Source organism: Littorina saxatilis, linkage group LG11, assembly GCF_037325665.1.
Source record: "Littorina saxatilis isolate snail1 linkage group LG11, US_GU_Lsax_2.0, whole genome shotgun sequence".
Lineage (NCBI taxonomy): Eukaryota > Metazoa > Mollusca > Gastropoda > Littorinimorpha > Littorinidae > Littorina > Littorina saxatilis.
The window spans coordinates 27,091,786-27,106,533 of NC_090255.1; the positions used below are offsets into that span (position 1 = coordinate 27,091,786).

Sequence of the window (14,748 nt, forward strand, 5' to 3'; positions counted from 1 at the left end):
GGGAGGGGGGGCGTGGGGGAGGGGTTGGGGCATTTTAAGGGGTTAGGCTATACTTGAATATAGTGTGGTACTGAAAAAAAGGAAAAAGCCCGACCTACAAAACGTTAGCATTTTGCAATAGATTTTAGTTTTGCTTAGCACGATTATAATAACAATTTTTAGTGCCGAGACATTTAAAGTTGTTTGACCCACCTGAGTAGTTGGCTAGTCTTAGTATTCATCCGTGCCCGGCCTTCCGTGGCCAAAAACCTTAACGTTGAGGTTACCTCAGACGTTTTTCATGCTACACCTCAGAAAGTGTGCACACTTTTAGGGTTTCATAATACCACGAAGTGACCCACGTTTGGTTGGCTCTCGTCAATTGTCACGGCGGGGTCAGGTTCGTTTCATAAAAACTTAACGTTGAAGTTATCTCTGATGTTTTTGAAGCTAGAGCTTTGGAACTTTGCACACGTCTAGGGTTTAAAAATCTCCCAACTTGACCCGAGCTTGATTGACCCCCGTCACATTTTTTGGGTCACATTGGGGTCATGTTTGTAAACACTTTACGTTAAGGTTTTCTCAGTTATTTTGGGAGCAAAAGCCCCCAACTTTTACACTATAGGTGTTGACAATCAGCAGACATGACTACAATTTGGCTTGTTGTCGTCAGATTTTAGAGTGACTCAAAGCATGAAAATGTTTGCTGGAGAAGATTTTCACCCTTGAAAATATCCACTGAGCTATCAAGAAAATAAGTCTTGAGCTTGTCAGGCTATGATGTCATTGTTTGATTTAATCACAGCTCAGTGTCAGTGGTATTTTAGTCTTGGCTAGAATATAGGTGATGACATCATGTTATGATGTCAGAGTGTCTATAACATGCTGAGGTCACGTTAGGATGTCATAGTGTCTAAAATGAGGGCAGGAAAATGTCTGAGGACAGGTTTCACAGTCTTCAGAGTCGGGTATGTCCCTGACTTTGATATTAAATAAAATGTTTCGTTTTGTTTAGTCGTGAATTTTCACTGGTCTATGTCGAATGTCCTCGGAATTTACATATGAAAAATAAACTTTGATCGAATTCAAGTCAAGTTTGTATTCCCCACCTGCGAAAGAGGTAGGTCGGTCGTGAGAAATGAGACGGACACGATTTCCCTTTTTAGCCACATTGCAATAAACAAAGGCACCAGTACAAAAACACACAAAGAAATCCAGTTAAAAGTACATTAGAAACCAAAGAACAGAGATAGATGAACACACTTAGTTAAAAAAAAAAACAATGAATGTGTTTATATTTATTCGATACAATCGCATGTGAAGTAAACGGTCTTTTTTCTAAATGTGTCCGTCTCAAAAACATTAATTACAAATCTGTTCAGTTTGAATGGCTGTCAAAAGGTTTGGACGTAAAATGCTTTTAATGAGTAGGAATTCCCATCAAATCACGACATGAAATGGTTTTGAAAGGCTAACTACGGCTTATTCTACTTGCGCTTGGTCATTTTGTCACTCGGGCAAGGTGTCCGTCTCATTTTTTCTCACGACCGCCCTGCAGACAAATCGTCTGTTATAACCGCCATACACAGCAAATTGTCATGATGCGACCAATTTTACACTTCCTATCCGTTGTCAGGCAGATGATCAACTGGCTGACTAAAGAATTGTTCGGCATGTGTTTATTTCAGAACACGTTATTTACTGTCTGTCTCTGAAAACCTTGAATTCTCACGACCGCCCGGCACTACTAGATTGACGGTCATTTCTTACCAAATGTTAAGCAGATTCATGTGTAAAATAACAACATTCAATGACTGTGTCTGATCAATGCCAGTGTTTTTTTCAATCCTTGAATGCACGGCATTGTGAATGTTGTGGTCAAGTGAGAGTTTTATAGACATCGCCGTACGTTTTTGAGTCACTTGAGAAAAAGTGACTCTATGTAATCGGTCAGTGTTAGTCTGGCCGGCCGGCCGGCCGGCCGTCCGTAGACACCACCTTAACGTTGGACTTTTCTCGGAAACTATCAAAGCGATCGGGCTCATATTTTGTTTAGTCGTGACCTCCAATGACCTCTACACTTTAACGATGGTTTCGTTGACCTTTGACCTTTTTCAAGGTCACAGGTCAGCGTCAAAGGAAAAATTAGACATTTTATATCTTTTCTCGGAAACTATCAAAGCGATCGGGCTCATATTTTGTTTAGTCGTGACCTCCAATGACCTCTACACTTTAACGATGGTTTCGTTGACCTTTGACCTTTTTCAAGGTCACAGGTCAGCGTCAAAGGAAAAATTAGACATTTTATATCTTTGACAAAGTTCATCGGATGTGATTGAAACTTTGTAGGATTATTCTTTACATCAAAGTATTTACATCTGTAGCCTTTTACGAACGTTATCAGAAAAACAAGGGAGATAACTAGCCTTTTCTGTTCGGCAACACACAACTTAACGTTGGGCTTTTCTCGGAAACTATAAAAGTGACCGGGCTCAAATTTTATGTGAACGTGACTCATTGTGTTGTGAATAGCAATTTCTTCCTGTCCATCTGATGCCTCATATAATATTCAGAACTGCGAAAGTGACTCGATCGAGCGTTTGCTCTTCTTGTTCCAAAACTTTGATGACGTCAGACAGCAGATTGAAAATGTTCCAACTTGGAAAGACAGCCAGTCACGATCATATAGGACTGATCTTTATGAAAGTTTACATGAGAGTTCCTGGGAATGATATCCCCAGATATTTTTTTTCATTTTTTCGATAAATGTCTTTGATGACGTCATATCCGGCTTTTTGTAAAAGTTGAGGCGGCACTGTCACACCCTCATTTTTCAATCAAATTGATTGAAATTTTGGCCAAGCAATCTTCGACGAAGGCCGGACTTTGGTATTGCATTTCAGCTTGGAGGCTTAAAAATTGATTGATGACTTTGGTCATTAAAATTCTGAAAATTGTAATTAAAATTATTTTTTTATAAAATGATCCTAAATTACGTTTATCTTATTCTTCATTATTTTCTGATTCCAAAAACATATAAATATGTTATATTCGGATTAAAAACAAGCTCTGAAAATTAAAAATATAAAAATCATGATTAAAATAAAATTTACGAAATCGATTTAAAAACACTTTCATCTTATTCCTTGTCGGTTCCTGATTCCAAAAACATATAGATACTAGATGATTACCCGCTTCGTCGGGTGGATTGCAAGACGGAGTATGCAGCGTGGCGGTTCGCACCGGCTTCGTCGGGATGATCGCGAGACGGAGTATGAAACGTGGCGGTTTGCCGGCTTCACCAGCTTAGAGCACGTGTTGACGTGATTGACGCCACACGAAGGAAGGAAGATAAACGCGCAAAACACTGGAGAAGATAAGGAAGAGTTACTGGAAATGGATCTACAGAAAAACCAAAATCGGTTCACCGCGCCGCGCTTAGAGCACGTGTTGAAAATGTTCATCGACCAGATTGTGTCCGGGGTCTACCTGAATATGCCCACCAAATTTGAAGCAGATCCATCGAGAACTTTGGCCGTGCATCGCGAAGTGACAGACAGACAGACACACACAAGCCGTATATAGATATAGATGATATGTTTGGATTAAAAACACGCTCAGAAAGTTAAAACGAAGCGTACAGAAAAGCGTGCTATGCAGCACAGCGCAACCACTACCGCACTAAACAGGCTCGTTAATTTCACTGCCTTTTGCACGAGCGGCGGACTACGGTCATTGTGAAATAATGCAGTGCGTTCAGTTTCATTCTGTGAGTTCCACAGCTTGACTAAATGTAGTAATATCGCCTTACGCGACTTGTTTTAACTTTTTCCAATGGCCAAACTTTAGGGCAGTGTTTTTGACTCACCTATGTATGATTCACATGTGTCCGTCCCCATGTCCGTAGACAAAAAACCTTAACGTTGGGGTTATCTCTGATGTTTTTCAAGCTAGACCTCTAAAACTGTGCACACTTTTAGGGTGTAAATTGATCTCATCTTGCTCTAAGTAGGGCCAACACTCTCGATGGTCTGCATCTCCTCAACTTGGATTTAAAAAAAAAGATCAAAGTGTGCGCTGATGTTCAAGTGGAAATGGCAAGACTCAGAATCAGAGAACAGCCCTTGGTTGTTGTTAACCACCTTTTCACCATTGGCTAAGGTTACCTCTTCCTCTCTGATTCTTGTGCCAATTAAGGTTCAGTCTGCAGTGGATATACTTGGACAGCGTCCAGGTACTATGCCACAGTTCAGTCTGTAGTAGATATACTGACACAGCGTCCAATTACTATGCCACAGTTCAGCCTGAAGTGGATATATACTGGGACAGCGTCCAGGTACTATATCACAGTTCAGTCTGTAGTGGATATACTGGGACAGCGTCCAGGTACTATGTCACAGTTCAGTTTGTAGTGGATATACTGGGACTGCGTCCAGGTACTATGCCACAGTTCAGTCTGTAGTGGATATACTGGGACTGCGTCCAGGTACTATGCCACAGTTCAGTCTGCAGTGGATATACTGGGACTGCATCCAGGTACTATGCCACAGTTCAGTCTGTAGTGGATATACTAGGACTGCGTTAAGGTACTCTGCCACAGTCTTTGAGGACGTCTTTTCCGTTTTTGTGATAGTTGGGGCGGAACTGTCAAGTAATGGGACTGGGTGGCCGAGTGGTAACGCACTTGCGCTCGGAAGCGAGAGGTTGCGTGTTCAGGCCTGGGTCAGGCCGCAATTTTCTCCCCCCTTTCCTAACCTAGGTGGTGGGTTCAAGTGCTAGTCTTTCGGATGAGACGAAAAACCGAGGTCCCTTCGTGTGCACTACATTGGGGTGTGCACGTTAAAGATCCCACGATTGACAAGAGGGTCTTTCCTGGCAAAATTGTATAGGCATAGATAAAAATGTCCATCAAATACCCGTGGGACTTGGAATAAAGTAAAAAAAAATTCCATCTCACACGGCATTAAGTCTCAGGAAACATGAATACACGCATGCAGGAAAAAAATAAATATGGGTAGCGCCGCATGTATGGCAGCTCGCTTTCCCCGGGGAGAAAGCAGCCCGAATTTCCATGAGGGTAACCTCACTGGACTGTAAATCTTATCCAATCCAATCCAATCCAATCTTTGACTCAGTCGGGACTTTGATATTGCATTAGAGCTCGGTAGCTTGAAAATAAGCGAATAAGTTCGCTCATTAAAATTGTCATCAATAACAAATATTTCATTACAGATTCAAACATTACTGCATTGTACTTCTTATCTTTTTCTGATTTAAAATATATATATATATATACACATGTAATGTTTACTTTAAAAACGCGTTCAGAATTAAAGAAAACAGGTTGAGTATGCTTCGCGGAGACGAGTGTAACCCGTGACGGTTTTCGGGTATGGTTAACCGAGACTATCTGAATTTAGCCTCGCCGATGACTGTTTTTTTGAGTTTATCCTTCAATTTGATGCCTATAGATTGACTACAGGTTTATATATCGCTTCACGCGACTTGTTTTACATTTCGTCAAGTTATGTAAGTTCAGAATTGTATTATTAAATTTGTTACATAACATTCTAAAAATTGCAAATAATAATAAAACTTTTGATTACAGATTCAAAAGTCATTGCATTGTATCCTTTCGATTTCCTGGATCCCAATGTATAAACAGATATGTCATGCTTAGTGTGAAAATCTGCTCAAATGAGAAAAATCGCCTTTTTTGTTCATATGTATCGCAGAGGCAACCCGTCTCGGTCTTCTGCTTTCGGCTAGCCAAATCTCACTAGCATTGTTAATGACTCGTCCCTGGTTCCAATGTTGATCTTTTAGTTTCAAACCAACGTAATGTTTTATTATCGCTTCACATGACTTGTTCGGTATTTTTTTTGCTGTCATGATGTCACCATTTAGAGGGTAGGGTTAGATTTTCAGGTATTTATTTCTAAGAATATGCAACTTATTTTCCAAGATCGTTTTTTTGTATTGGTCAATGATTCTACTTTAAAAAAAAAAAGAGAAATGGAGTGCAATTACCATTGTTACTTTTTGAAGGTATGCTCATGACGTGCATCACAGCGAAATAGCAGTTCAGAAGAACGGAATTCCCATAATTTGTCCTTATTTGCTGCTTTTTTCACTGAGCTCGGAAATGATATTTTGCTTGCATTGTTATTGCTTAATTTATTAAAGCCTCTGGACAATATTCTTTGAATAAATGGTTATCCAATCCTGTTTAAGTCTATCCCTTTGTTTGATAGAGTACTGTAGCAAGATATCACATTATGTCGACAAGAATGCGTCTGCATACAAGTTGTTGTCTTGATTCCATCCAGGAGGATGTAAGGCTTTAATAAAAACATTATTTCAAAGGTCTCTGTCAAGATTGATTTTGTTGAAAAAAAAAAGGAAGTCTCTGATAGAAGATTGTGAAACCTGCCTGAGTACACATATGTTGTCTTGACCAGCCCCAAACCAATTTGGTCAAGAATAATGGTAGGTCCACTAATTTTTTCAAAATTACTTCAAGTATGTAGTCGGCATGCTAACTAAGAAGGTTGCAAAATTTCAAGGGTGTATGACAAATAGTTTAAGAGATATGGACATTCAAAGTTTCCATTATTTGGCGTTATTTGCTGTTTTGCGTTGTTGGTCAGTTTTTAGGGAGGCCCACAGAGAAAATCCAAAATGGCGGCCACAGCCGTGATTTTTTTTTACTTTTCTCTGAAGATTTAAAAGGCTAAATAATTATTTTGAAAACGTCAAACAACTTGCAAGGGTTTCTCCAGTTGTTGTTCTTTTGGATGATTGTTGGTATGTGAACGTGCTGTTTTTGGTTCATGAGTAAAACAAGTCCCGAACTTGCCCCAAAACGCTATCTTCCGCTTCGGACTTAGCCGCAGACGCGGTGTACAGGGAAAAAGCTATTTGTGTAAGTGCATGTGCTAACAAACTGAATTACAGCTGGTTACTGTCCATCAGAGCTGTACTGAACGCGCACTCATCCGCTCGTTCCATTCTTATCAGTCACTCAAACAAATTAAATGTCCACACCAGCTGTTTGCAGTTAAGTCCACGTAAGTGAAATGTTATTGAATTAATTTAAAGCTTTTTATGATTTTAACTTTTATGAAAAATCATAGCAATTTCAAAATCAATTTTCCAAAACATATTTACAAAAAACATGAAAAAGTTTAGCATCAAATTATAGCACAGCAGGGCACTGCTGGCCGATTGTCTCCCCTGCCCTTCTGTTGGGTCAACAAAGGGGCCTGATTTTAACTTTTGTGAAAAATCATAGCAATTTCAAAATCAATTTTCCAAAACATATTTACAAAAAAACATGAAAAAGTTTAGCATCAAATTATAGCACAGCAGGGCACTGCTGGCCGATTGTCTCCCCTGCCCTTCTGTTGGGTCAACAAAGGGCTGTACAAAAACATGAAAAAGTTAGCATCAAATAGCACAGCAGGGCACTGCTGACCGATTGTCTCCCTTGCCCTTCTGTTGGGTCAAGCGAAGGGATTAAATGTAGCAAATTAAACATCAACTTGCCAAAATATATTTACCAAGGAATAAGAAGAAAAAGTTTAGCGTCAGTAGCCCAGCAGAGCAGCTGACTTATTGTCTCCCCTGCCCTACTGTTGGGTGAAACAAAGGGGGCCCTTTGCCGGTCGCAAAAACGATTGAGGCAGATCTACAGAAAATGATAAAAATCGAGAAAGAGCCCGGGGATTACTTCCCTCGACCTGACCCTAAGGATCAACCAGGTTAGTAAGTAAACCGAAAAAAGAATGCCAGATGCCACAGTCGCGGGCTACTCAACCCAAACCACTCAGGGCGAAGGGAAGTAGGCTGTGGACCGATGCGATCTGTGAACTAAAGCTTAAGCTTCGGTTCCGGACCTGTCAATGACGGTACTGCACCGAAGCTCAAACAGTGGTGTCAGCTCACCCTGGCATGGCATGCAAGAAAAACAACAACAGCGAAATGTACAGCAGGAAACTGATCGGAACATACGAATTATCTCTCTTGACTATTACAATGGACATCAACCAACGACATGAAACAAAGCTCCAGCGCCTGATCCGAACATACAAATTCTCTCTTGACTATTACAATGGACATCAACCAGCGACATGAAACAAAGCTCCAGCTCCACAAAGTTACAAAATGCATGCCTCCATGATTGATAAAATGGAGGAGGGGTGGGTGGTGGAAAAATGTTCACCAAATACAAAAACTTGACCTTTGAGCTTGCTGGAATCTTGCGTAGTGACGCTAAGCTAAGCTGTGCGCGGGGCACTGTCCGCCGCATCGGTCAGTTCCAACGGTCCGCTACGAGCCAATCAAAGAAAGGCGCATGCAATCACACAAACTGCCCATCGCCACGCGAGCGTGGCGAGAAGCTCTTTTGTGCAAGTGCATGTGCTAACAAACTGAATTACAGCTGGTTACTGTCCATCAGAGCTGTACTGAACGCGCACTCATCCGCTCGTTCCATTCTTATCAGTCACTCAAACAAATTAAATGTCCACACCAGCTGTTTGCAGTTAAAGGTCAACCACATTGCTCGGTCAAAAAATTCTGCTGAGAGAACATTACTAAAATAGTACCAGATGCGAAACATTGGCAAGCAAAGTCCTTTGGTTTAATAGATATCGATCATTGAAAGTGGGTTTTCATACCTGTAATTAAGGGTAAGGGAAGTAAGAACCTAAAACGCAGCCATAGCTGATCTCCCCTCGCAGTGACGTCAGTCAGCTGTATTGGCAATGGCGGACCACGAAGAAAACAGCGAAACAAGCAGCGTTTCTTCACTGGAACTATCGTGCTACAGTAGCGATTTTGAGGTTTTGAATGAACACGATCTTCAACCATACCAGTTTGAACCTGAGCTGTCCGATGCTGAGGTTGAGGAAACACCCGACAGAGACGATTTTAGCGAGTCTCTCGATCGTTTGATGTCCACCAACTGGTAAGAAACTACTACTCAGTCTACTGATTCAGTGATTGTGAGACTCTTCCTCGTATATATTCCTATTATAGAATCGATTCTGGTAGAGCTTGTTTTGCAGTCAGTAATTTGTAAAGTTTGTGCGATGTCTTCTTTTACCCTTGATGCAATTCATGCATGCCAGAAAGTGATGCGCATTCCTGATTATAATTTTAGTCAAAACAAAAAACATCATCCTACTGAGTAGTCAGTATGGCCACTCAATCATTGCTAGTACAGTAGTAGCAGTCCCCAAAACTAAAACTAGCCAAATCAGTACACGTATGGATATACCAATGTTCCAATGGAATAAAAATGTATTATGGTTTTGTCTACACATAATGGTCACTACCATTGGTTGTGAATTTGTCCATTTCAGTTGTTTTACTGCCTTAGATCAATTTTTTGTGTGAGTTTGTAGACTGCAGAGAATTTGAACTAAACTTGTATCAAATTTTGTGTGTGCGGGTGTCAGTGCACAAACTGTGTAGGCATGGGCTCAATCCGAGAATGCCGCTGTTGTCAAGAAATTCCAGAAATGGAATCACTGACAGTAAGCACAGGGGTGGGCTGCATCACTGACCATCCTGGCTTCAGATCAGTGTGCTTGGACCACTATGTCTTGGAGACATGCTATCACTGGTACAACCAGCAGTATGGGAGGGCTATACAGGATGCTAATGAGTAAGTTATTTTTCTTTTAGAATTGTAAACTAATCATGATGATATACATTGGTTTATGTCATAGATGTGCAAAAACAAATAACAATAAAATAAAAAAATGAAATTGTCAGATATTCATTTTTATTTCAAGACAATTCATTTATTCGCATGTGCTAATTCTGAGCAAAGCAATATGGGGAATGTTTTCAAGTATCCTGATTGTACACTTTGTGTACTGTCATTATTACTGTATGCTTGTTTTTCTTTCCAGGCGGTATCGGTATGTAGCTTACCGCATGCTTGTGCGGTGGGTCTGGAAGTGGCTGGGGAGAGACATCAGGGTCACCTTACCAGCTTGTGCGGTTGCAAGAATTAGAGAACAGTTTCCTAGTGCAGATGGGCAGTACGTGGGTTATAGGGACCCAGAGTAATATTACATTATATGACAGCATCAGCCCATTTTTGCATCCTTATGTGTTCCAATTTTATTGATAATACATTGTCATTATGATTAAATATTATTTCTGATGAGAAAACTATTTTGATGTGTGTTTGTAGTTGGTTCAGCTTGTGCCACACTTTGATTTGAAAAAGTGTGTTTATTTATTTATATTCAAGATACAGAAGTGCAACACTTAAATCATGTAGCTTGTAACATGCATAGTGTAGTTGGTATATTTTTGTGTGCAAGGAGCATGGGGGTGGTGGGGAGTGTTCACAGCTTTTACGATTTTCAAATGTGCATACAAATTAAACTAATAAAAACAAGTTAATACTGCCATTGTGACATCCACCTTTGTTTTTGTGTCACCATCAGATAGCGAAAGCGGTCAGATATATTTCACATGTGGATTGTGTGGTGGTGTCTCATACCTCACTCATACCTCAAAGTCATTGAAACAAGTAGTTATAAGTTATCACTTGCAGAGTCAGGTCTGCTCTTTTTTAACATAACAACACATTCTACGGTACACAACTTACTTTTCCAATAAACTCAACAACTTACTCTTTTCTCCAAGTTTCATTTACTTTCCATCCTATCTCAAGAAAACAATAACCAACACATAAACATTCACAGGCACATTCACCCATCCTCTCCGATAACGAAAAGCACAATCATTAGTCCACAAAGCTATGTGTAGCTAACAGTTAATTTACCACTGAAAGTCAGTTCTTGTAAAGACTTGCTCAAAGTACACACACATTAAGCATTCAAGTATTGATCATAGTATGTCACAAATTTGACATTATTTGAGCACACACACACTTGGCCAAATAATGCACACCTGAATGTATTTATTTAAAGCAAAAATACTAAAAAGAATTAGTGATTTACCAACAAAATAAATACATTTAAAAAAATAATAATAATGCGACAAATAGAACACAGAGGAGAACAAGAATGGTAACAAGCGTTAGTTCATTTTACTTTGTAGTAGATTTGGCGTACCGCGACCGACGGCTCAAAACGGCTTCCTCCTTAGCTGGTCTTGGAAAGGATGAAGCCAGAGGCGCAGGGCACGGTACGGGTTTTGGCAGGTTCAGTGTGCATGCAAGACTGGAAACGCTAGCCTTCTGCACCACAGTCTGCATTAGACTTTGAACGTAGCCTGAAAATACAGAATTATAACCAATCTCATAGCGATCAATTTTAATAATTATTTACAGAGTATTTTTTAAATGCGAGTTTTAATTATAGAATGTGTAAGTTTTTAAATGACTCAAGTTTTACGTTGTATATAGGACTGCAAATAAACAGTGGGGTTTATTGTTAAAAAGAAATTTAAAAAAAAGTTGACTTACAAAAGGTCTGACTTTCCTTCACTTCCTGCAGAGTGAAGTCACCTCGAGCCTTTTTGAAGCTGAGACTGTAGCGCTTCTCACCAGTCTTGTCCTCAGCATGGCCCCTGTCTCTGTTCTCCTTGTAGTGAAGGGCAGCCAGCAAGGTTCTGGAAACCACAAGCAAACGTCATTATACTGTTGCGCATTTGAACACTATCACAACACCTGTTATGAAAGAAAAACTTGAATAATAAAAAATATAAAAGTAAAAATAATGTGTACTTTGCAATGTTGTGTTCAAACAATCAAAATGAAACTCACTCTTATTTCATTCTTTTATTTTGTGTATTGTGTAGTACATGTAATCATCCCATCATATGAGAAAGCCACCAGTTTGGGTGCAAAGTGGTTGAGAACGGCGTGGAACGACTCCAGTGCAGCTGTCTGTGGCCCTGTTGCCAACATGCCAATGTCCTTCAAAAGCTGCTTAGACTGGAGGATCTCCAACAGCTTCACTGACACTTTGGTTCCTGTAAGCAACAACAACAAAAATCATTATTTTCTGTTTTTATATTTCTAAACAAAAGAAGAAAAAAAGAAACTAAAACAGTAAACCGAAGGGATATACGTAATATTTACTGCTTTGTATTTTTACTCCGACCTTGTTTGAACTTAGCCTTACCTTCTTTTAGCCACTTTTTCTTTCTCTGTCCATCAAGTGGGGGGTGAATGCATGCAGGAAAGGCCTTGCCTTTGTGGGTATGCTGATTGTGGATATGGTTTGGGAGTGAGGCCCACTTCTCCTGCATCAGCTGTCTGTCAGAGTTTGGTGTGGAGGCAGCAACCCAGTACAGGTGGTTGTTGATGGACCGATTCCAACTCGTCAGCTCTCCACAATCTTTCTCCCTGGCCAACTTCACAAGCTTTTTCTTCAAACCTGTAAAATGTTTACATGTACTTTCGAGTTATCAAAGCATTTTTTATTATAAACTGCAGGATTACAAATGGAATTATCCGAACATACAGCTACAGGTATAAAAAAAATTATTACCTATCAATTTTGTTTCGCATATATATATATATATATATTAATTGAAAAATTAGTTACAGTAGAAATAATAGAATAAATATTTATAATCCTATCTTATTTGGCTTTTAAACTTACAATCAATCCTCATTTATCTGCTCTCTTAATCCCTGTCTCAAATTCCCAGGTTAATTAATGTAATTTAGAGCCCCTTCCTAGGTAAATGTTCAGTGCAAAATTAATGTGAATACATGTTCTTTCAATACATCTGCATATTTAAAAAAAAACAACTCACCTTTAGATACATGCCAGACGTCAACTGATTGTTTTGTAGTTGGCATGTTCTCGCGGACATACTTCAACACCTGGGGGTGTCGGTCAGTGACCAGTTCGGCAATCTGGATACCAGATTGCTGCAGCAAGTTGACCCCTCTCTTTAGTCCCTCCAGCTCCATCCTACTGCTGTTTTGAACTTCATTGCTCTGCAAAATACAAAAGGACTGCTGTTCAATATCGTATACAACATGTACGTGTACATCATCAAGTTGCTGACAGGAGTTATTTAACCCTTAACACTGGTGCAATTCTGTAACACATGTTACATAGCCACTGGTGAATTAACAGAGATAAAAATAACAAACAAGTCGCGTAAGGCGAAAATATAATATTTAGTCAAGTAGCTGTCGAACTCACAGAATGAAACTGAACGCAATGCCATTTTTCAGCAAGACCGTATACTCGTAGCATCGTCAGTCTGCCGCTCATGGCAAAGGCAGTGAAATTGACAAGAAGAGCGGGGTAGTAGTTGCGCTAAGAAGGATAGCACGCTTTTCTGTACCTCTCTTTGTTTTAACTTTCTGAGCGTGTTTTTAATCCAAACATATCATATCTATATGTTTTTGGAATCAGGAACCGACAAGGAATAAGATGAAAGTGTTTTTAAATTGATTTGGACAATTTAATTTTGATAATAATTTTTATATATTTAATTTTCAGAGCTTGTTTTTAATCCGAATATAACATATTTATATGTTTTTGGAATCAGCAAATGATGAAGAATAAGATAAACGTAAATTTGGATCGTTTTATAAATTCTTATTTTTTTTTACAATTTTCAGATTTTTAATGACCAAAGTCATTAATTAATTTTTAAGCCACCAAGCTGAAATGCAATACCGAAGTCCGGGCTTCGTCGAAGATTACTTGACCAAAATTTGAACCAATTTGGTTGAAAAATGAGGGCGTGACAGTGCCGCCTCAACTTTCACGAAAAGCCGGATATGACGTCATCAAAGACATTTATCAAAAAAATGAAAAAAACGTTCGGGGATTTCATACCCAGGAACTCTCATTTCAAATTTCATAAAGATCGGTCCAGTAGTTTACTCTGAATCGCTCTACACACACACACACACACACACGCACACACGCACACACGCACGCACATACACCACGACCCTCGTTTCGATTCCCCCTCGATGTTAAAATATTTAGGCAAAAATTGACTAAATATAAAAATGATTAACAGTAGGTGACACGTGCGTTATAAGAGTGGGAGACACTAGATCTGCTTGTACTTACCGCGACACGACTGCCAGATCGACACTGCGCTTTTGGCAGCTTTCCCTTGCGCAGATATTGGAAAAACGCAGTGCAGATCACACTGTAAGAAATCTCCCTTCGGTATCTTCTTTATCTATTTTTCTGGAGCTAAGAAACCGAACAACGTGAAATCGTCTTCCCCGAATCGGCGAATGCAGAGTGAGAAGTGAATACAACAATCCTTCGCGCGACCCCTGACCTGTTCTCGACCCCTGACCTGGTCTACATACCACACACGAGACAAACCAGTCACCTGCTTGTACCCCCTCGAAAAAAACAAAAACCCGTGTTCTTTGTGTGACAGGGGAGGCTACCGCTCCTTTCACAACGGACTCTGCACCCGGGTTGTTGGCCTTTAAAGTCAACACCTGTGGTTTGTAGAGTTCTGTTTGTGATGGGGTCTGGTGGTTTCCGATTGTCTGTATGTTCATGGAAACCTTCGGGTTTGCATAACAGTTTTTATAGGGCTAAGAAATTAGCCCTAACATTTTAAATCCTGTTTGATTGCACTTCGCTTCCCGAGGTGATCGTGCGGTGTTTCGGCACACGGTTACATCTGGATACACACTTAAAGGCTTATGTACGCGCTCCCGTGTTTACAAAGTGTAGTTTGCCCATAATCGATGTCAAACGCACCATAAGACCATGTAATGACGATATGTCGCCATGCGCGGACCATATACATGCATTACAGCTTGTTTTAGAG

The 14,748-nt window shown here is 39.9% G+C and overlaps 1 protein-coding gene across 1 annotated transcript; it reads right to left on the reverse strand.

Moving 5' to 3' along the window:
- Nucleotides 1-11,749: 11,749 nt before the first annotated feature.
- Nucleotides 11,750-12,915, reverse strand: LOC138979521 (uncharacterized). The gene is made up of 3 exons (XM_070352232.1): nucleotides 12,736-12,915; nucleotides 12,096-12,350; nucleotides 11,750-11,943 (listed from the first exon to the last, which is right to left on the reverse strand). Exons 1-3 carry the CDS (start codon nucleotides 12,893-12,895, stop codon nucleotides 11,750-11,752), a joined length of 609 nt encoding a protein of 202 aa, XP_070208333.1. The 5' UTR covers nucleotides 12,896-12,915.
- Nucleotides 12,916-14,748: the final 1,833 nt, after the last annotated feature.